Source organism: Genypterus blacodes, unplaced genomic scaffold, assembly GCF_046128005.1.
Source record: "Genypterus blacodes isolate CSIRO-AG114 ecotype Tasmania unplaced genomic scaffold, CSIRO-AGI_Gbla_v1 ptg000499l_1, whole genome shotgun sequence".
In the NCBI taxonomy this organism is placed as follows: domain Eukaryota; kingdom Metazoa; phylum Chordata; class Actinopteri; order Ophidiiformes; family Ophidiidae; genus Genypterus; species Genypterus blacodes.
The window spans coordinates 147,352-170,127 of record NW_027467258.1 but is presented as its reverse complement, the minus strand read 5'-3'; the positions used below and the strand labels follow the sequence as shown (position 1 = coordinate 170,127).

At 47.9% G+C, this 22,776-nt stretch overlaps 1 protein-coding gene across 1 annotated transcript in view; it reads right to left on the bottom strand.

Annotated features, from left to right (window-relative positions):
• The window catches only part of LOC142990296 (titin-like), a 159,223-nt gene that overhangs the window by 14,872 nt on the left and 121,575 nt on the right, over positions 1-22,776 (bottom strand). Inside the window, 18 exon segments of the mRNA XM_076140034.1 lie at positions 40-330; positions 1,089-1,394; positions 1,613-1,915; positions 2,000-4,066; positions 4,185-4,484; positions 4,574-4,858; positions 4,947-5,240; positions 5,663-7,429; positions 7,928-8,233; positions 8,323-8,625; positions 8,778-9,083; positions 9,170-9,457; positions 9,557-9,853; positions 10,569-10,871; positions 11,094-11,681; positions 11,774-12,070; positions 12,156-16,214; positions 16,272-22,758. Coding sequence (XP_075996149.1) covers positions 40-330; positions 1,089-1,394; positions 1,613-1,915; positions 2,000-4,066; positions 4,185-4,484; positions 4,574-4,858; positions 4,947-5,240; positions 5,663-7,429; positions 7,928-8,233; positions 8,323-8,625; positions 8,778-9,083; positions 9,170-9,457; positions 9,557-9,853; positions 10,569-10,871; positions 11,094-11,681; positions 11,774-12,070; positions 12,156-16,214; positions 16,272-22,758 — 18,847 coding nt within the window.

Below are 22,776 nucleotides of genomic sequence, written 5' to 3'. Positions count from 1 at the left end.
AACTCTTTCAGGGTGACTCAAATGACATTTTTCCCTCACCGAGCACTTTGACGTTGACCTCGGCGGTCTTGGTTCCGCTTACGTTCCTCACAGTAAGGATGTACTTTCCAGTGTCATCCCGGTCACAGAACTTGATGACAGCCATGGCCCTGGTTGAGGTATACTGCAGGTGGTACTTTTCACAAAGTTCCAGGTCCCGGTTACCTTTACACCAGGAGGCCTTGGGGTCTGGCCTGCCTCCTACCACTGCATCCAGAACCAAGTCTGAACCGGCCCGGACCATGACAGTTTCTGCCTGGAGTTTGCCGTCCAGCTGTGCTTTTGGAGGTTCTGTTCAAAGGAATGCTCAACAGGTCAGACATTGATAAGATACTTTTATTGTCATATTACATGCAATTCACGATCAAATCACACGCAATTGAAAGTTCTCTTGTACCCCCTCTTACATATCACACACACAAACACATGCATTACAGAGGGGCTGCAGGGCAGCCATTATACGGCGCCCATGGAGCAGTTGGGGGTTCGGTGCCTTGCTCACGTGCACCGCAGCAGTGCCCTGGAGGCAAACTGGCAACTCACCAGCTACCAGTCCACTTACTTGGTCCATACGGGACTCGAACCGGCGACCCTTCGGTTCCCAAGCTGAACCCCTATGGACTGAGCTACTGCAGCCCCCATTGTGATTCCATATTTCAATATCATGCAGATTTGTCAAAGTGAATCGTGCTTAAACACATTCATTGAAAAAAGAATTGTGTCTACAAACTGTTGACATATTTTAGGCCTGTGATAACAGACCTAAACACATTTTCACAGAACATTTATTGTTTTTAGTGAGACTGAACAACTTCCCTTCACAAAGAGCACAACAGAACGAGCCTTGTAAAGAAAGTAAACAATGGAACTTCTTATTTGGTTGACCTACTGAACATGACTATGTGTCTCCAGTCTTACTGGACTCTGCATGGCAATTCAAGAATCTTTTTAAATTCTTTTTAAAATCCCAAATTCAGACTAATTAACATCAGCAAACCGCATTCCAGTTTGTGATTGTTAGTTGTTAATCATAGGAAGCAGGAACTCACCAAAGTCTGTCTTGCACTGCACAGAGCCAGTGGACATAGATGGCAGGCTGAGGACCTGGTTAGCGTTCTTTGCGATGACTCTGAACTCGTAGGGTTCTCCCTCTCCCAGGGCGGTGACAGTGTAGAACGTGTCCGTCACATTGGTGTAGTTGCACTTGAGCCAGCGGCCCTCGCCCGTCAAGGTGTACGGCTTACGTTCAATGATGTAACCCACAATCGGGCTGCCACCATCATTCAGCGGGGCAGACCATCTCAGGGAGACCGTGGTCCTGGTTACATTTGTCACTTCTGGTTTGCTTGGTGAATCTAGAGACACACACAGTCAGAACAGCAGTGGCTCAGTATTGACGGACTTTCTTACATACAACAGAATTATTGATCAGTGTTCAACCTTTTGTTCCATTAAATCTTTCTTATTGAGGTTTTATTAGGTTGTGTCAGGTTGCATCAACCACATCTCACCCAAAAAGGGAGGTGCCTGAGTCATCGGACAGTAATTGTAGTAAGTTTGCATGCAAACTCACCAACAGGGTTTTGTGCCACAGCACTCTTGGAGGCCTCGCTGGCCTTGCTGAGCCCAGCGCTGTTCATGGCGTAGACCCTGAACTGGTACTCCAGGCCCTCCACCAGACCCTCCGCCCTGTAATAGCACTCGAAGCAGGGGATCTTGTTCTCCCTCACCCACAGGATTATGTTCCTCTCCTTCTTTTCAATCCAGTAGCCGGTCACCTTGCTTCCACCATCATGGTAAGGTTCCTCCCACTTCAGGGTCATGCTGTCAGCACTGATGTGGCAGATTGTGGGCTTGGTTGGTGGGCCAGGAGGTGCTGTTTTAAAACAACAATATTAATCAGTGTAGTCACAAACTATTGAATCACATAAGGATGGGTTAGGGTTGAGTTTGTACTCACTGAAAGGATGCTCAGCCACAATCGTCTCAGACTCTGTGGACTTGCTGACACCGAACCTGTTCTCAGCACAAACCCTGAAGGTGTACTGCATGTACTTGGTCAGGTGACTGACGTGGAGCGAAGTGCGCTTCACGCTGGAGTTGATCAGCTGCCATGCAGTGGATCCAGACTCACGCTTCTCTACGATGTAGTTGGTGATGTCAGTGCCGCCGTCATCCTCTGGTGGCTCCCACTTGATCTTGCAGGACTCAGAGGTGATGGAGGAGATCTCAATAGGCCCAGCAGGAGGACTTGGTCTACCGATAACATTGACTTCAATAGTGAAGGTCTTGGTTCCTGCCACGTTCTCCAGGGTCAGGTGGTATCTACCGCCATCTCCTCTCATGGACTCCTTCACTGAGATGCTGGCTCTGGTCTTGGTAACTATGATGGAGACTCTGTCAGTGCCCTTCAGCCTCATCTCTTCCAGCTTCCAGCTCACCTTAGGAACAGGTCTTCCACTGATGGGGACATCAATAGTGAAGGTCTGGCCAGACCTGCATGTTATGAGCTGGTTGGTGATGTCACTGAGGTCAGCTGCAGGTTCAATGTGAGGTTCCTTGACCAGCACAGAGGCCAGAGACTCCCTGGGCTTGCTGTAGCCAGCGTCATTCTTGGCCTTCACACGGAAGTCATATTCATCACCTTTGTTGAGTTTTTCAACTACATATGTGAGATTCTTGGTGCTCGCAACCACAAGCCATTTGTCTCCATCCTTTGCTTTAGCCTCAATGACGTAGCCCTGGATGCGGCTGCCCCCGTCATGCTCTGGTTTCAGCCAGCCCAGAGACACAGAGTTATCAGTGGTGTCCAGGATGTCCAGTCTCTTTGGAGATGCTGGCTCTGCTGTGGCATTGACGGGCTCAGGCATCTCAAAGGCCTCGCCTAAACCGTGCTGGTTCTCGGCACAGACTCTGAAGAAGTAGGGCACTCCCTCCAGCAGGTCCTGGATCTTCAGGACACGTTTAGTGCATTTGCCACCTGACGGCTGCCAGGTGCGGCGGCTCGCTTCGCGCCTCTCAACTATGTAGTGATGGATGCGAGCTCCACCATCGTTGAGAGGAGGCTCCCATGTAAGTGTGACTGAGCCTCTGGTCACCTCCTTGAAGGCCACAGCCTGTGGCGGTCCAGGAGTGTCCATTACTTTCACAGTGAAGGTTATGGCCTTGCTGCCACCAGCATTTTCCAGATTGACCGTGTATTTGCCAGAGTCTGTTCTAGAGCACAAATCAATGCTCAAACAGCTGCATTCACCTGTAGTTGTGATCTCTGACATGGCACCCAGACATCCATCCTCTTTCACCCAGGTGACGGTAGGAAGCGGTTTCCCTCTGAAGTTGACGGCCAGACACAATGGACTTCCAGCCTTGACGATGTGTGTCTGCTTGAAGGTGGCGTCAATATCAACTTGTGGTGGTGTTTGTCTGTCCACAGCCTGAGCCGGCTCTGGAATCTCCTTCTCCTCACTTTTACCCACATGGTTGACAGCTGCAACACGTAACCTGTATTCAGCTCCTGTCTCCAGACCGCTCACCACATAACTTGTTTCTGCCACAAGCTCTTCATTTACTCTCTTCCATTCCTCGCCTTCTCCCTTCACCATCTCAACGATGTAACCCAGGACCTCCATGCCTCCGTCGTCCGCAGGTCTGGTCCATTCCAGGCGGATGGAAGTGTCGGTGGAGTCGGTCACGCAGACCACCGATGGAGCGCAGGGGATATCCTTCGGTTCGGCGGCTTTGATGGGTATGGAGATGTTACTTGGAGCTCCTACACCGGCGTCGTTCACAGCCATGACACGGAACTCATATTCCATGTCCTCTGTCAGATGGAGAACCTTGTGAGCACAGTCCACAATGGGCTTTTTGCTCATCACCTTGTAGAAGCGGACAGTCTTCTTCTCTCGCTTCTCCACAACGTAATACTGGATGGGGTTTCCTCCATCGGATGTGGGAGGAGTCCAGGCCAGGGTGATGCTCTCTCCTGTGACCTCTGTAGCATCAGGAGTGCCTGGAGCCTCAGGTGTGGCTGTGAGAAAAGGAAGGCAGAGTCTTTGTTAGCTTATAGGTGACAGCAGCATGTTCATACAGGAGATCACGTGCATCCATGGATACAACGCCTAATCAATAACTGAGGTTACACTTACTGTATTGCAGTTGCGCAATAATGGGGCTGGATTCTAAAGGTCTGCCAACACCAAACTTGTTGACAGCGGAGGCTCTGAACTGGTATTCGTTGGTCTTGATCAGCTTTGAGGCGTTGAAAGTGCACTCCTTACATTCATCTGACACCAAGGCCCAGGAGAGCTTAGCTGTCTCCCGTTTCTCAATAATGTAATGTGAGATCTCAGAACAGCCGTCACTCTGCGGTGCGTTCCAAGACAAGGTGCACCTGCCCTCGGAGATGTCGGTGAAGGTGATGGGTCCTACAGGTTCCCCAGGTGTGTCTGCATCACAGAATGGATTCACATTAGATCATGAATCAGTCAAAATACAAAATATCCACAAATAAGAGAGACTTTACACAACTGCAGACCTTGGACTTGAACAACAATGTTCTCTTTCTTGCTTCCAGATCCGTTAATAGCCTCCACAGTGTAGAGGCCACTGTGTGTACGGTCGGCGTCCCTGACAAAGATGGTGCTGGATCTGGCTACATTAATGATGTCCATCATTTTCTTGGTAATCTCCACGCCGTCTCTGTACCAGACCACTTTGGGAACAGGTCGTCCTGTGATCGTCACCTTCAGCCGGATGTTTTCTCCAGCCTTTACCGTCAAACCTTCAAAATACTCTGGGCCAAATTCGATGTTTGGAGCAGCTAGTATGAAGCAAAATGGGGGAATGAGTAAGGAACTGTTCCACAAAGCTTCACAGAACAAAGCGTTTAAGAAGTCTGTGTTACTCACCGTTCTCACTTCTGACCACAATCAGCCCAGAGGAGTTGGACGGAGGGCTGACGACACCGATGGCATTCCTGGCAATCACTCTGAACTCGTAACGCTCGTTCACTGTCAGCCCGGGGACGGTGTGCTCACAGTCGTGCACGTCGGTCAGGTTGGCCTTGAACCAGCGGCCCTGTCCTTGGCGTTTCTCAATGGTGTAGCTGGTAATCTTGCTGCCACCGTCACGTTTGGGTGCGTCCCACTTCAGAGTCACGGAGTCGGCGGTCACATCTGTGTAATCGGGCTGGCCGGGAGGATCTGAAAAACACCAACACCAACTCAGTCATGTCTACAGCGCCTCAGCCAGGAACATGAAGGTGAGAGCAGTGAGCTCTACATGGATCCATCTGGTGCAGGTTCCCCTCAGAGAACCACGCCACTGCCTCCTGATTACATCAGGTCAAATAAAGTCATCAGATATTCATCGGATATCCAGACTAACAGCATAAACAGCATACATTCTGAAGTAATGACAATAACATGCTGAACATAAGAAGAAAGTCTTAACCTGGATGTAAAGTCTCTAAAGTGAGATGTTATCATCACACAGAACTTTAAACCTCAACACTTCTGTTTACACTTCATGTGTCAAAGTTGTGTGTGTGTGTGTGTGTGTGTGCCACTTGCTGTCAGATCTACAGCAGTAGGTAGTGAATGTAATGGACTGGATGAGCACTCACCAACAGGGCTGACTGCCATGGTGGGCTTGCTTTCATCACTCATGCGGCTGAATCCGGCATCGTTCTGGGCGTAGACTCTGAAGGAGTACTCCAGGCCTTCAATCAGGCCCAGGATCCTGTATTCTGTGTTCTTCACCAGCATGGTGTTGACCTTCTGCCACATGACGCTGTTCTTCTCCTTCTTTTCCACATGGAAGCCCAAGATGGGGACTCCACCGTCATAGATAGGCTGTTCCCACTGGATGGTCATGCCATCATTGGTGACATTGTACACGAAGGGCTTGCCTGGTGGGGGGCCCGGAGGCCTGAACTGGTGCTTGGCGATGACCATTTGTGAGACCAGATGCTCGCTCACACCGTACCTGTTCTCAGCACAAACTCTGAACTGATACTGGACGCCCTTAATCAGGTTGGGGATCTTGAACTGAGTCCCTTCTACACTGGAGCACGCCATCTTCCAGTTAGACTGGGAGGTGTCGCGCTTCTCCACACAGTAGCACGAAATGTCTCCGCCACCGTCATCGTTGGGCTCATCCCAAGAGATCATGATGCTCTCTGCTCTCACCTCATCTAGGCGGATTGGTCCAATAGGCTTTGATGGGGGTCCAAGTGTGATTATGTGGATGTGGAAAGATCTCCTGTTCACCTTGTTGTCCAGGGTCAGAGTGTATTTACCCTCATTCTCCTTCCTCACATTTTTGATCATCAGAGTGGCTTTGCTTCCTGTCTTCTTGAAGCGGACTTGGTCGCCCTCCTTGAGAGGGAGATTGTCCTTCAGCCACAGGATAGAAGGCTTGGGTTTGCCCTTGTAAGGCAGCTCAATGTGCACATTGTGACCAAGGCGAACATTGATTCTGCCATCTGGGTAATCTGCCAGGTTTGCCTCAGGTGTGATGATGTAGTCAATCACCTTGATAGGTCCAATCTCAACAAAGTCTCCTTGTCCCTTCTCATTCCTGGCAGCAACTCTGAAGAACATCTGAGAGTGCTCCTTTAGTTTATTCACTTCAAACTCACATGCTCTGCTAGTTCCTCCCAATGACCATTCCTCATTGCTGAGCTTCTTCTCAATGACGTAGTCAGAAATGATGCTGCCACCGTCATAATCGGGCTTCAGCCATTGAAGAGTGACAGAGGTCTTGGATGAATCCTTCATTGAAACCTCCTTGACCGGTCCTGGAGTCTCTGTGGCCTTCACGGGCTCCAGAGTATCACACGGGTCACCGACGCCATTCTCATTCTCTGCTAACACACGGAAGAAGTAGGAAGTCTTCTCGGAGAGGTCTTCCACTGTGTAGGTTGTTTCAGTGCATTTGCTTGACACGGCAGAAAACGATCTCTTGGAGGAATCTCTCTTCTCAACAATGTAGTTTGTGATCTCAGCACCGCCATCGAGCAGCGGAGGCTCCCAGCAGAGAGTGACCTTTCCACGGGTCACATCCTTCAGCAACAGGTTCCCGCACTGAGCCGGAGTGTCCTGGACCTTCACCGACAACGTCAGCGTCTTGGCCTCTCCGACACCGTTCTCAATCTTCACAGTGTACTTTCCAGTGTCCAGCCTGGTCACCTCACGCATGACCAGGACGGTGGTGGTGTCCGAGTGGTGGAACTCGTATTTGGGATTGCGATCAATGCATTCGTCTCCTTTGCTCCAGGAAGCAGAGGGGGCGGGTCGGCCCTTCAGAGGGACAGACAGCTCCACGTCGTTTCCAGCTTTCACTATGTAGTGACTTCTCATGGCCACATCTGGGTCCACCTGGGCCTCCTCTGTGGGAAACAGCAATATCAGAATATCAGAGGTTGTACAGAGAAGACATCTGACAGCACATTGAAGATAGAAAGTAACTTGTAAATGTATTCTGCTACAATTACAAATAATCAGTGAAAATGTAACTGTGAGCCATGAATCACAATGTGAAAGTAACATCAGTAACAACACTGATTACTGAACAAGGAATAAATGCACGGCAAAATAAAAGCCCAACTTCAAAAAGCTGATTCATGTGTTAGCCAACATATAAAAGTTTTTTTTTATTGTAGCAAGATATGTAAGGCTAATTGTATTTGTAGACTTTTACTTTGGCGGGCCACTGTCCTTTTGTGTGTGATTGGACAGGTGTTTAAAGGAATCTCCATTTTTACAAATTGCACGCTGATCTAATGGTTTTTCTGTAACTGTGAAAGAATACAGTTACATCTCTCCTCTATCCTGAGTCTGTGACTCCCTTACAGGCATTCTGTTAGCTTGATAAAGTGTTCATTTACCCAGGATGTCTTTGGCCTGCACAGGCTCAGTCATCTCCAGAGGCTCTCCACGGCCAGCACAGTTAACAGCTGAAACTCTGAAGAAGTAGTTGACGTCTGGCTTCAGGTCATGAACTGTGAACTCTGTTGTCTTGACCTCTCCCTTGGAGGTAATCATGGACCATTCTGTCTCTCCTTCCACCAGCTTTTCTATCATGTAGCTTGTGACCTCACTGCCTCCATTCCACTCTGGCTTGGACCAGCCCAGAGTGATGGAGGTCTTGGTGGAGTCCACCACTTTCAGTTTGCATGGCTCATCTGGTGGATCTGATGGATTAAATGTATTTGTTAGGTGCATTATCCAGAGCAGATCTTTGTCCTTGTAGTAGGAAAAGCTGTAATATACGACCACTTACCAACTGGATCTGCAGCCTTGTAGAAGTCTGACGCGTCGGAGAACGGTCCTTCTCCAGCCTTGTTGATGGCACAGATGCGGTACTGGTATTCATTTCCTTCTGTCAGATGGTAGACAGTCTGCTTGATGTCTGTGACAGGGTCTTTGTAAACCTTGATCCAGCGCAGACACTTCTTGTCACGTCGCTCCAAGTAGTAGCTTGTGACAGTGCTTCCTCCATCTACACCTGGTTTGTCCCATTCCACCACCATGGTGGACTTGGTGATGATGTTCACCTCAGGTGTCCGAGGCTGACCGGGAGTTACTATGGAAATGTAGAATTGACGTGTTAATGATGAACAACATTCACCAAAACATTTGAACAAGTAAAATCCTCTTTTTGTTTTAGCTAGACTACAAGCTCCTTCACATTCTCACACAACAATCCACAGAAAAAAAAACACAACAAAAACCTACCGAAAGCATTCTTAGCGATGACTGCGTCCGACTCCAGAGGCTCTCCAACTCCAAACTTATTAACACCCATGACGCGGAAGATGTACTCATTTCCTTGTACCAGCTTGTCCACACCGACGTGGGTCTGTTCCATCTTGTCTGAAACTGTGGACCACACGAGTCGGCTCGTCTCACGTCTCTCAACAATGTAGTGAGTGACCTTGGCGCCGCCTTGGTCGGCCTCAGGAACAGGCTCAAAGCTCAGGATGATCCTGTCTGCTGTGATCAAGTTGAAGGTGATGCTGCCGGCTGGGGGTCCAGGTTTGTCTAGTGGTGTGATAAATAAGAGTATATATGTTGAAACCCATTCATAATTCAAAATTAGGTAAACGTGATAAAGAATTTGTAAATACCAAGGATTTCGATCCTGATGGAAGCGGACGCTGAGCCCAAAACATTCTTAATCTTGATTTCATATGTGCCTGTGTTAAAGCGAGTTGCATCCTTAATCAGAACAGCAGAGGAGTCAGTTGTGCTTTCAACACACAGAGTGGAGGAGTTGACCAGTTCATTTCCATCCTTAAACCATTCGATGCTCGGCAGAGGTTTGGCGATGAGTCCAACTCGAAGCTTGACTGAAGCGCCGGCTTTGTACTGAACCACATCCAGGTACTCTGGTGGCAGGTCGATGGCAGGGGCACCTGAAGGAAAAGTGAGGTTATGATAATATGTCTTACTTATTGAAACCAATTCAACAGGGATTTGCACCAATTACATTAAGGATATAAACCAGAACTCACCACAGGCATCAACACAAGTGACTGGTCCAGCCATGAGGGATGGGTTGCTGGCGGACCCAACAGCGTTCTTAGCATAGACTCTAAACTCGTAGGTCTCGTCCTGGGTCAGTCCAGATACAGTGAAGCCCATCTCAATAATGTTTGTGAAGTTGGCCTTCACCCATCTTGGGTTGGAAGCTTCCCTCCTCTCCACACTGTAGCCGGTAATCTTGCTGCCACCGTCGTAGGGAGGTCTCTGCCAGGCCAAGCGGACGGAGTTCTTTGTCACCTCTGTGATTTGCACATTTGCTGGAGGCTCTGTGTCACAAAGGAGCAACAGACGATGAGTTTACAGTTTTGTTCATTCTGAATAAAATGAATCACTGACAGTCCCAGCACTTTTTCACATGCACTCAATGATCTAACCTGAGGAATCACAGAGCATAGAGCATAGACACGACCCAATAATCCAGCTTTATAAGAATTGCTCATTCAAGAGGATGAACTATCATATTCTTGGCACTATTACTGGTTTGCTGCTGTCATTTAGTAATCTTTGAAATCCTGGAAATATAGAATATATAGAATTAAGAAATGATGTTATTAATATGTTGAATCTTGTCAAAAAAGTATTGATATGATCTGTTGAAGATTTTTGATTGGGTCAGAATGTAGATAGAGGCCCCAGCCAATTCCTGATGCAGATGCTGTCACTGTCCCAAGTGTGTGTGGAGAAGAGGACGATGCACAATAGAGGAATTATTATTCACCAGGTTTTATCTTTGTCTTCACCATTACAAATCAAACTGTGATGTGTGAGTCTCATTTGTGTTACATCAGCTTCATGGTTTGTCTGCATTATTCTAACATGGTCTCAGTGCCACATTTCATTTCATTTTAAACCTGTCAGGACTTTTAGTCTGATGGAAATCCAAAAGTACAAATGAACTGAGGAAGGATTAAGGTGAAACTTTTCAACCCTGTACCATCCTACTGACAAATGATATATAGAGCTACAATACCAAAGACTTACCACAAGCGTCAATAGCCAGCACCTCCTCAGATGTCTTGCTGACCTTTCCGATACCAGCAGCGTTTTCAGCTGCCACCTTGAACTCATAGATAAGGCCGGGACAGATGTTGGTGACCCTCCACTGGTTTCCTGGAATGGCCGTCTTGTTGATCTTCTGCCACAGGATGCTGCTTCTCTCCTTCATCTGGAGGTGATATCCAATCACAGGGTTTCCACCGTCAGTTACTGGCTCATTCCAGCAGATGGTTAGGGTCTCTCTTGACACAAAGCCAACCCATGGAGTGGATGGAGGTCCAGGCATAGCTGGAATAGAAAAGGTAATATTCATGTTACTGTTCAGAAGGACTCAGAATTAATCAAACTGAAATGGTCACAATCAGTAGATTAAGTTTAGTTTAAGGAGGCAACGTCCTCATAACCATTTGAAAATCTTGACTGAAGAACATTTGCCACCCTGAAACCTTTGGGCCACCCAACAAAGGACACAAGCAAACCCAGCCACTGTTAAAATCGTATAAAACTTACTGTATGGAAGCTTTATCAAGACTGATTTGCTGTCAATGTGGTCACTGGTGCCGTAGCGGTTCATTGCCTTTATTCTGAACTGATACTCCTCTCCCTTGGTCAGTTTGGTCACCTTGGTGCAGCTTCTGGCAACATTGGTTGACACCTCAGTCCAGTTAGGAGTGCTGGTTTCACGCCTGGAGACACTGTAGTGAGTGACAGGACTGCCACCGTCATACTCTGGGGGAGTCCATTTCAGACACACTGTGGTTTCTCCAATTTCTCCAACTTCCACAGGACCGACAGGAGGCCCAGGTCTGTCCATTACAATGAAGATGATGGAGATCTTGGTGGTTCCTCCGGCATTTGAGGCAGTGATTTCATATTTGCCAGCGTCGCTTGCGATGCTCTCATTGAGGGTGATGATGAGGCTCTCTGGAGTCACTTCAGATAGCAACCTTTTGGATCCCTTGACGACAACGTTGTTCTTGGACATGGTTACCTTAGGCATAGGTCTGCCTGTTAGAGGAATCTCAAAGGTCAAGTTGGAGCCTGCTCTCACATAGACTGTGTTCTTAGGGTAGTTTTTCAGATCAAATTCTGGAGCATCTGTTTGAAAAATAAAGTAGTGAGATGAGTAACATTATCTTAAAACACGCTTTCCACAGCTTTCCACATATTGCAGGCATGTGAGAAACTACCTTGTATTTCCTTCACAAGAACAGGTACAATCATCTCTTTGGCTTCACTGAGTCCAGCGTGGTTCTCAGCTCGGACTCTGAAGAAGTACTCTGCACCTTCTCTCAGGCTCTTGATTGTGTGGGTCATGGTCTTCACTGTGGCACACTTCACCCACTTGGACTGTCCCTTCTCCATTGCATCAATCAGGTAGCCAGTCACTCTGCTACCACCATCATATTCTGGTCTTGTCCATGCGAGTGTAATGCTGTCCTTGGTGACATCTGCAACCCCAAGTTTGGTGGGTGGACTTGGCACCTCTGTAACAGAAATAACAAAATGTCATAAATGCTTAGAAAAACAGAAACAACTAACAAATGGAATATGACAATATTCAGATTTTACCTGTAATCTTTGTTCCAGCCTTGGCCTCCTGAGTCACACCCACTCCGTACTCATTTTCTGCAATCACTCTCAGGTAATAAATGGCACCCTCCTGTAAATCCTCCACCTTGTAAGTCAGTGCGTGGCAGATGTTGGTCACAGACACCCAAGCCTTTTTACTGGCCTCACGTTTTTCAACATGGTAAGCCTTCACTGCACCACCGCCATCGTTCTCAGGAGCTTCCCATGTGAGGGTCGCAGAGTCTCGTGTCACGGCAGTCACTTTCACATTGACGGGCGGTCCGGGAGAGTCCAGCACCATGACAACCATGGGCTGTGTTGCCGTTCCAAGTGGCGATTCGATGGTGACATTGTATTCTCCAGAGTCATTTCTTGTTGCTTTTTCAATGGTCAGTGAAGTGCTGGATTCAGTAGATTCAATTGTTCCTCTGACCCTCAGATCAATCCCCTCCTTGGCCCATGAGACCACCGGCACTGGTTTGCCCTTGAATGGTGCTTTCAAAGTAAACGCTGTACCGTGTTTGATGACAAGTACCTTGCGCATGTCAATGTCAACATCAAATGAAGGTTCCGCAGTCCTGTCCGAGGCCATAGCTGCGTTTGAATATCGGCTGCGCACACTGCTGCCAACTTTATTGACTGCCTTTACACAGAATTCATACTCTGCGTCTGTCTTCAGTCCAGGGATTGTGAATTCCAAGCTCCTGGTAAGAGGAATGGCTTCAACCCATCTTGCCAACTCCTCAGGTGATTCAGGTTCTTCCTCTTCCTCCTCGTATTCCTCCTCTTCCAAAACCTCTGGTTTTGGTTTGTGAATGTAGTCTCTGTATTCCACGCTGTATCCTAGGATGGAAGCACCACCATCATCTGTTGGTGGTTTCCAGACAATTGTCACACTGTCCTTGGTTGAGCTGATAATCTTTGGCTTTGTTGGGCAAGAAGGAACCACCAAAGGATCTGCTGCTCTGAATGATGCAGATAGGTCACTAGGAGGACTCAGGCCAGCAGCATTTTCAGCATAAACTCTGAAGTCATACTCACAACCTCTGCGCAGCTTTGTTGCAATTGTGGTGCATTCAACAACTAGATCCCTGTTCACACGGACCCAACGCATGCCTGTCTTCTCGCGGCGCTCAATCACATATCCTGCGACAGGGCTGCCTCCGTCACTTAATGGCTTGCACCACGTGAGTGTCATTGAATCTCCAGATATAGCAGTGACGTCTACACTAGTTGGAGCCGTGGCAAAAGTGTATGGTTCTGTGACCTTCACAGTCTCACTCTCCAGGGCCTCTCCGTGCCCATGCTTGTTGACTGCCAAAACCCTGAAGAGATATTCATTGCCCTTGAGCAGTCCTGTGACCTTGAAGTATGTCTTTGTGACATCTGCCTTCACCAGTGTCCATGCCAGACGACTGGTTTCACGTTTCTCAATGATGTAATTGGTGATGTCTGCACCGCCAGTCTCCTGGGGTGGTCCCCATGACAGAATGCATTGCTCAGCAGTGAGGCCTGAGATCTGCAGAGGTCCTGCCGATGGCCCTGGCTTGTCAATAATCACACAGTTTATTGGCATAGTAACAGTTCCAGCAATATTCTGCAGAGTCAGGGCATACTGGCCAGAATCCCTTCTGATGCAGTCTTTCACAATGACTGAGGTGCTGGTATCAGTGGAAACAATCTGAATTCGGGCTCTTAGCTCAAGGTCCTTGCCATCCTTAGTCCATGCGACAACGGGGGCGGGGCGTCCAGCAAGGTCAGCATTGATCTTAAGGGTTTCTCCTGCCTTCACAAACACTGTCTCTCTATATCTGACATCAATCATGATGCGTGGTGGATCCACATCATCCTTGGCGGTGATGGGGCCAGTGTTGTCAGATGGTTCACTGAACAATCCAGCTGCATTCTTGGCAATGACACGGAAGTCATACTGGCTGTTCTCTGTAAGGCCTGTCACATCATAGCGTGTCTCTGCCACATTGGTGAAGTTGCATCTTGTCCAGCGTCCTGCAGGAAGATCTTTGATTTCAATTGTGTAGCCAGAAACCTTGGCACCACCATCATACTCTGGTTTGTCCCAAGACAGCGAGACAGACTTTCTAGTAACAGCAGTGACCACAGGTGTTCCTGGGGGGTCACATGGATCTCTGGCTGCCACAGCTTCACAGGCCTTGCTGCATTTACCAATACCAGAAATGTTTTCAGCATAAGCACGGTATTCATACATCATGCCCTCCTCAATGCCACTGACTTTGTATTCTGTATCTTTGAGCATGACTCTGTTCATCTTCGACCAAAGAATGCTTGTACGCTCCTTCCTCTCCAGATGGTATCCCAAAACAGGACTACCTCCATCATTAACCGGTTCATTCCAAGTCACTAACATGTAAGACTTGGTGGCTAACTTCACAATAGGAGTAGAAGGAGGTCCAGGTTGTTTGGAGTTGTACTGTGCAGTGATTCCGGGTGAATCCAGATGTGTGCTCTTTCCATAACGGTTGACTGCGTAGATTCGGAACTGGTACTCTGCTCCGTGTGTCAAACGGCCAGCCTTGTAAGATGTTCTGGCAACATTGCCTGCTACTATCTGCCATTCTTGTGTATTTGTGTCTCTCTTTTCCACGATGTAGCTACTTATGCAGCAGCCCCCATCATAATCTGGAGGAGACCAGGAGAGTGTAATACTGTCTGAGGTTACAGCATCCACTTTAATAACTGAAGGGGGCCCTGGTTTATCAAGAACAACAACTCCAATATCTGCTGCGACACTCCCGGCTGAGTTGGCCAGGGTGACCTCATATTTTCCAACATGCTCCCTTCTAGCCTCTTTAATGACAATCTTGGATGAGGTTGCAGTATTCAGAATTGTTATTGATGATGTTTGTTTCAAAGGAAGGCCATCCTTCTTCCATGATACCACAGGCTTAGGCCTGCCTCTTACTGGGACCTCCAGGGTGAAGTCCTCCCCAGCCTTCACACTGTATGTTGTGAATAGTAAGTTCAGAGTTGGTTCAAGTGCAACATCCTTTGCGACCACAGGTAAGCCAAGATCCTTTGGCTCACTCTTTCCTTTCTCATTGATAGCGACAACTCTGAATAAATAGGCTTCATTAGGGGTCAAATTAGAAATGGTTGCTTCAAGCACCTTCACAGTACACGCTGCACCCCATTTGTCCCCCTTCTTAGGTTTAAACTCTACATTGTAGCACATTACTTTGCTTCCACCATCATGGGCAGGTTTGTCCCATGCTAGTGACACACTGGTCTTTGTCACATCAATAACGGTGACCTTGCTTGGTGGTAGAGGCACCTCAGACACCTTGACTTCCTTAGTTTCAACCATTTGTCCTTGACCGTACTTATTGACAGCACAGACTCTAAAGTAGAACATTCCGCCCTCAGGCAGCTCTTCGATCTTGAATGAATTGGTTGTGCAGTTGCTGGTCACAGTGGTGTAAGCCTTCCTGACCGACTCTCTCTTCTCTACAATGTAGTTTGTGATTTTGGCCCCACCATCGTTTAGTGGAGTATCCCAGGCCAGGGTCACAGAATCTTTCTTGAGCTCCTTGACTGCAAAGCTCTGGGGTGCACTTGGGGTATCAAGAACTCTCACAGCAACAATGGCAGATTTACTACCACTGCTATTCTCCAGTGTCAGTGAATATTTGCCACTGTCAAAGCGGTTCACATTGTCGATGACAAGCATTGTGTATGAGCTAGTGGTGTCAATAGCGGCACGCTCTGTGGGAACACCCTCAACCTTCTCCCATTTCACAGCAGGCTCCGGCCTTCCTCTGATGGTGACAAAGAGACGCAGAGTTCCACCGGCACGTACAGAAACCACCTTTCTGAGGTCTGCATCAAGCTCAATCTCTGGGGCCTCCACCTTCTCAGAAGTGACCACAGTGCCATGGACATTAGCTGCCTCTCCCACTCCCTCAGAGTTAATTGCACAAACACGGAACTGGTACTCGCCACCCTCCTTCAGGTCTGTGACAGTAAGTTTAGTGGTTTGAATTCCAGTAGGTGGTGTGCACATGGTCCACTCTTTCTCTGCTGGTGCCTCAATTGCTGGTGCTACTTCTGTCTCCTCTGTTGCTTCCGGCACTGGTGTATACTCCCTCATTTCAACAATGTAGCCCTTGATGTAGGCACCGCCATCAAAGGCAGGTTTTCCCCAGGACAAAGAAACAGAAGACTTTGTGTAGTCTGTCACCTTTGGATGGTGTGGAGGTCCAGGTGGTGTTGTGGCATCACATGCTCTATAGAAGAGAGAGAGCTCACTGAGGTCTCCCAATCCAGCCTCATTTTCAGCAGCAACACGGAACTCGTAGAAATGATCCACCATCAGACCTGTAACCTTGAAATGGGTGTCAGCAAGCTTCTGTCTATTGCACTTGGTCCACCTCACACTTTCTTTATCACGCTTTTCCAAATGGTAGCCAGCAATGGGAGCTCCACCAGTTTGCTCTGGGGCAGTCCATGACAGAACCATAGATTCCTTGTTGATTTGACTTGCCTCTGGAGTTCCAGGAGCACCTGGTGGCTTGTAAGGATTGCGTGCGATGACAGGTTCACTCTCAAGGTAATCACCAGTTCCGTATTTGTTGACTGCTCTGACTCTGAAAATGTATTCATCCCCAGCTAGCAGGCTGGTGAGTTTATGGTATAGACCCTTGATATTGGGCGCAGCCAGTGTCCAAGACAGCCTACTGGTGTCTCTCTTCTCCAAGACATAGTGGGTGATGTTCGCTCCACCATCCAGAGTTGGTTCAGACCAGGAAATGACACACCTATCAGCCATGACTCCAGTCACACTTAAGGGTCCAATGGGAGGACCTGGTTTATCCAGTACTTTGACAGTGATAGGGAAGGCCTTAGTGCCACCTAGATTTTTGAGAACAAGGTCATAGTGGCCACTATCAAGCTTAGTTACATCCTTGATTGTCATGGAAGCACGTGTTTGGATGGTTTTAACTTCAATGCGCAGGGCTTTGTTCATCTCCTTGCCCTCCTTTAGCCAGACAACATCAGGAGCAGGTTTTCCATAGACGTCTGCATCCAGAAGTAAGTTTTCACCAGCACTGATGACAATGACATCCTTGTATTTCGGATCCATTGAGGTCCTTGGAGGCTCAATTTCATCAGTGGGAGTGATAGGTCCAGAGCTGTCAGATGGGTCACTGAAGACTCCTGCTCCGTTTCTAGCAATTACCCTGAATTCATACTGTTCACTCTCTGTCAGCCCAGTGATGGTATATTGAGTCTCAATTATGTTGGTGAAGTTATCTCTTACCCAGCGCTTATCGGCAGAGGATAGATCTTTCATTTCCACAATATATCCACTCACTTTGCTGCCACCATCGTACTCTGGCTTAGTCCACTTAATGGTGATTTGTTTCTTGGAAATATTGACAGCTTCAGGAGCACCAGGAGGATCACAAGGATCGCGAGCAATAAAGGATTCAGAGATTTTACTGCATCTGCCAATGCCAACAATATTTTCTGCATAGGCTCTAAATTCATATCCGCGTCCCTCCTCCAGGTTGGAGATCTTGAGCTGAGTGTCAGTGATTAGAGTCTTGTTCAGTTTGTTCCACAGAATGCTACTTCTCTCCTTGCTTTCCAGATGGTAACCAATAACTGCACTGCCACCATCATTGACTGGCTCATTCCATTCAACGAGCATCATCTCCTTGGTTGCAGATTTGATAAATGGTGTTCCTGGGGGGCCTGGTGGTTTGTATGGGTACTGGACAACAATGGCCTTGGAGTCCAGAGAAGCACCCTTTCCATATCTGTTTTCAGCGATTACTCTGAACTGGTATTCCGCACCAGTTTTCAGCTTGGTGATCTTGAATGCTGTTCTAGCAAGCTGACTTGTGACAGTCTGCCACGTTGTGGTGGTAGTGTCTCTTTTCTCAACTATGTAGTTCTTTACCTGGCATCCACCCAAGTACTCAGGAGGCTCCCAGGACAGATGGACAAAGGTGTTGCTAACTTCAACAACCTTGATTGGCCCAGTCGGTGAGCCAGGCTTGTCAAGAATGATGATGCCAACATCCTCTGTGATGGTGCCAGTAGTGCTGGTTGCAGTAATGGAGTATTTTCCAAAGTCGTCCTTGCTTGCCTCAGTAATCTTGATTCCAGTGGTTGTTGCCGTGTTAAACACATTGACTCTGGATGTCACCTTCAGTGACTGGCCATCCTTTTTCCAGGTGACTTTAGGTTTGGGCCTACCAAGCACAGGGAACTCTACCTTTAGATCTTTTCCCGCTAATACACTGTAAGTGCTGAATTGCATCTTAATGCTGGGCTCCATGGTCATGTCACTGGCAATGACAGGTGCAGCAAGTGCCTTTGGCTCACTCTTGCCCTTCTCATTGTAAGCAATGACACGGAACAAATATTCTGCTCCAGCTGTCAGGCCTGTGACAGTGCCCTCACATGTCTTGGTATTGGTTGCAACTCCCCACTTATCTGAACCCTTGGGTTGCATCTCAATGAGGTAGCCACCAATTCTGCTGCCTCCATCGTGTCCCGGTTTCTCCCAGGCCAACGAGGCACTGACCTTAGTGACATCAGTGAGGAAGACTTTTCCGACAGGAAGCGGTACCTCTGATGCCTTGGAAGCTGCCTTCGTTTCAATAGCCTGACCGACTCCGTAGTCATTCTCAGCCATAACTCTGAAGTAGTACATAGCACCTTCAATGAGGTTCTCAACCTTAAATGTTGTCTTGGTGCATTTAGTGGATACATTTGCATATGCCTTCCTGGTCGATTCACGTTTGTCAACTACGTAGTTCTTTACTTTGGAACCTCCATCAATCAGTGGGGCATCCCATACAAGAGTGATAGAGTCCTTTTTCATTTCTTTCACAACAAGGTTCTGTGGGGCTCCAGGTGTATCCAGGACTTTAACAGCCACAAACTCAGACACAGAGCCACTGCTATTGGTGAGGGTCAGGGTGTATTTACCTGAGTCACTTCTGTCACATGAGTCAATGGACAACTGTGTGAAGTTGGGACCTTTCTCAACAATTGCTTTTTCAGTCAGCTCACCCTCATCCTTAGCCCACTTGATCTCAGGGGTTGGCCTGCCCTTGAAGGGAATATGGGCCCTGACAGATGCACCAGCTTTCACAGTGATGCCTTTCCTCAACTCAGAGTCCATGAGGATCAGTGGTGGGTCCACCCTCTCTTCTGGCTTAGCCGTACCAGAGATAGCAGCTGGCTCACCAACTCCCAGTTTGTTTAGGGCGCACACCTGGATCTTGTACTCCTGGCCCTCAGAAAGTTTGGTTATCTCATATTTGTTGACACGCAGGCCAGTAGGGGGAGTAACCATGGTCCATTCTTCTTCTTCGGCCTTACAAACTTCAACAATATATCCCTGGATGGCTGCACCACCATCAGACAGAGGCTTACCCCATGACACCATGACAGAGGTCTTTGTGGAGTCAATCACATTCACGTATGCCGGGGCACCGGGTTTATACTTGGGATCAGAGGCCTTGTAGGATGAACTTGGAAGGCTTGGCTCTCCGACTCCAGCCACATTCTCAGCAGCAACTCTGAACTCATATTCGTGGCTGGTACTGAGGCCTGTAACTCTGAAAGAGAGGTCCGTAACCTTCTGTCTGTTGCATCGGGTCCATTTGACTCCAGTTCTATCTTTCTTTTCAATTATGTAATTTGTGACCTCACTACCACCGTCAACCTTAGGGGTAGTCCAGGTGACGGTCATGCTATCATGAGCAATGTGAGAGACATCCTCGATGTGAGGTGGACCAGGAGGGACAAATGGAGTCCTCATGGTCACTCCTGCAGACTCCAAGGTCTCACTTACTCCATGGCTATTAACAGCCATGACACGGAACATATATTCATTGCCCTCCAGCAACTTGGTGACTTTGCAGCAGGTGGTTTCACATCTGCTAGTAACAACAGTCCAAGCTAGGCGACTGGTCTCTCTACGCTCGATGATGTAGTGAGTGATGGCATTGCCTCCATCATCCAGAGGGGCACGCCATGCCAGTGTGCATCGATCCTCAGCTATTCCAGTGACATGGAGAGGTCCTTCACATGGGCTAGGCTTGCCCAGGACTACAACCTTGAACAGAACGGTTTCAGTGCCAGCTTTGTTTGTCAGCTGAAGTGTGTATTGTCCACCATCAGTTCTGACAGCGTCCTTAATGACAATCATTGCATGTTTTTCTGTGTTTTTGTTCTCCAGTCTGAACGTGTTCTCAACTGTCTTTTCATCCTTGAACCACTGGATTGTGGGCAGTGGCTTGCCATGGACATCAGCATCCAGCTTGAATGTGTCGCCAGCATTGACAACAATGGCTTTGGTGAATGCAGGGTCAATGGAGAATTTGGGTGCTTCTACATTATCACTTGCAACGATTGGCCCGCTGTTGTAGGATGGCTTGCTGACAGTTCCAACAGCATTTTTAGCAATGACTCTGAAGTCATATTGTGCATCTTCAGTGAGACCGGTGACAGTAAACGCAGTCTCGATCACATTAGTGAAGTTAGCTCTTCCCCAGCGGCCCTCAGGCAGGTCACGCTTCTCCACAACATAGCCTGTTATAGTACTGCCACCATCATACTCTGGCTTAGCCCACTGAATGACAATCGTATCTTTGGTCACATGGATAGCTTCTGGTGTGCCGGGAGGATCACATGGGTCACGGGCAACACAGCCTTCAGAGACCTTGCTGCACCTTCCAATGCCAACAATATTTTCAGCATACACCCTGTATTCATACTCGACACCTTCCTCCAAGGGGTGACTCTTTAAACAAGTCTCATGAAGAAGTGTTTTGTTGATCTTGACCCAGAGAATGCTGTTCCTCTCTTTCCTCTCAAGATGGTAGCCAAGAACAGGGCTGCCTCCATCTGTAACAGGTTCGTGCCACTCAACAACCTGGTGGTCTCTGGAGAGAGAAGAGATGAATGGAGTGCCTGGTGGACCTGGCTCTTTGTATGGGTATTGAGCGACTACTGAAGATGAATCTAGACCATGACTCTTGCCATAGCGGTTCTGAGCAATAATCCTGAACTGGTATTCCGCTCCAGTCTTCAGCCTAGGCACTTTGATTGTGGTTCTGGCATAGTTGATGCTGACATTCTCCCATGTTGTTGTAGTAGTGTCTCTCTTTTGTACGATGTAGTTTGAAATCTGGCAGCCACCATGGTGTTTTGGTGGGCCCCAAGAAATAGTGACACTTTGTGTTGTTACTTCATCAAACCTCACAGGGCCTGATGGAGGGCCAGGCTTATCAAGCACAATGATTTCAACTGTTGTGTCCTTCTTTCCAGCTGAGTTAGCTGCACTGATACTGTACATGCCGCGATCATCACCAGCTGCCTCCTTAATACTCAGTGTTGTATGCGTTGATGTGTTGTTGATATTTACTCTGGTTGTGAACTTCATAGGAGCACCATCTTTGGACCATGTTACTGTTGGCTTAGGACGTCCAAAAATGGGGATGTCAACATTCAGATCTTTGCCAACCTTGACACTGTAGGTGCTGAATGCTGGTCGAACATCTGGCTCAAAGACCAAGTCCTTGGCCATTACTGGACCTGCAAGAACTTTGGGATCACTCTTTCCTTTTTCATTAATGGCTGTTACTCTGAAGAGATACTCCTCTCCTGGGTTCAAATTGGAAACAGTAGCCTCCATTGTCTTAAAGGAGTTGACTGCATTCCACTTCTCCTGACCCTTCAGTTGGACTTCAAGCAAGTATTGTATGACTCTGCTGCCGCCATCATATTCAGGCTTCTCCCAGGCCAAGGAAATGCTAGTTTTTGTTTGGTCTGTAACAATCAAGTTCTTTGGTGATTGTGGCACCTCTGAGACCTTTAGAGGATCCAATGTTGCAGCAGGCAAGCCTACACCATGTGCATTCTCGGCAAGGACTCTGAAGTAGTAACTGCAGCCCTCTTGAAGAGACTCAATCTTCCATGAAAGTGCATGGCAATTTGTTACTACAGCAGCATATGTTTTGCGTGTGCTCTCTCTCTTCTCAACCACGTAATTCTTGATCTTGGATCCCCCATCCAACAGAGGTGCTTCCCATTCGAGTGTCACTGAATTGTTTGTAATTTCTTTGACCTTTAAGTTAACGGGAGCACTGGGTGTGTCAAGAACACGAACGACAACAAAAGCAGATTTGGTTCCGCTGGTGTTTTCAGCAGTGATTGTGTACTTTCCACTATCATTTCGGCTCATCTGGTCAATCACAAGAGAGGTATAACTGCTGGTTATCTCAACCTGAGCAGTCTCTCTAAGTGGAGCTTCATCTTTGTCCCACTTGATGGTAGGAGTCGGCCTTCCTTTGATAGGAATAAATAGTCTGAGGGAACAACCAGCTTTAATGGCCACAATCTTTCTCAGCTCTGGGTCAATGTCAAGGTCGGGCTCCTCTGCTTTGTCTTGGGCAATAATTGCTCCAGAGACATCAGCATGTTCGCCAACTCCAACCTTGTTGACGGCGCATACTCTAAACTTATAGGCCTGGTTTTCCTTGAGGTTAACAGCTTCAAACTTGGTCTTCTTGATGCCTATTGGTGGAGTGCACATGACCCACTCCTCGGCAGGTGCCTCTGC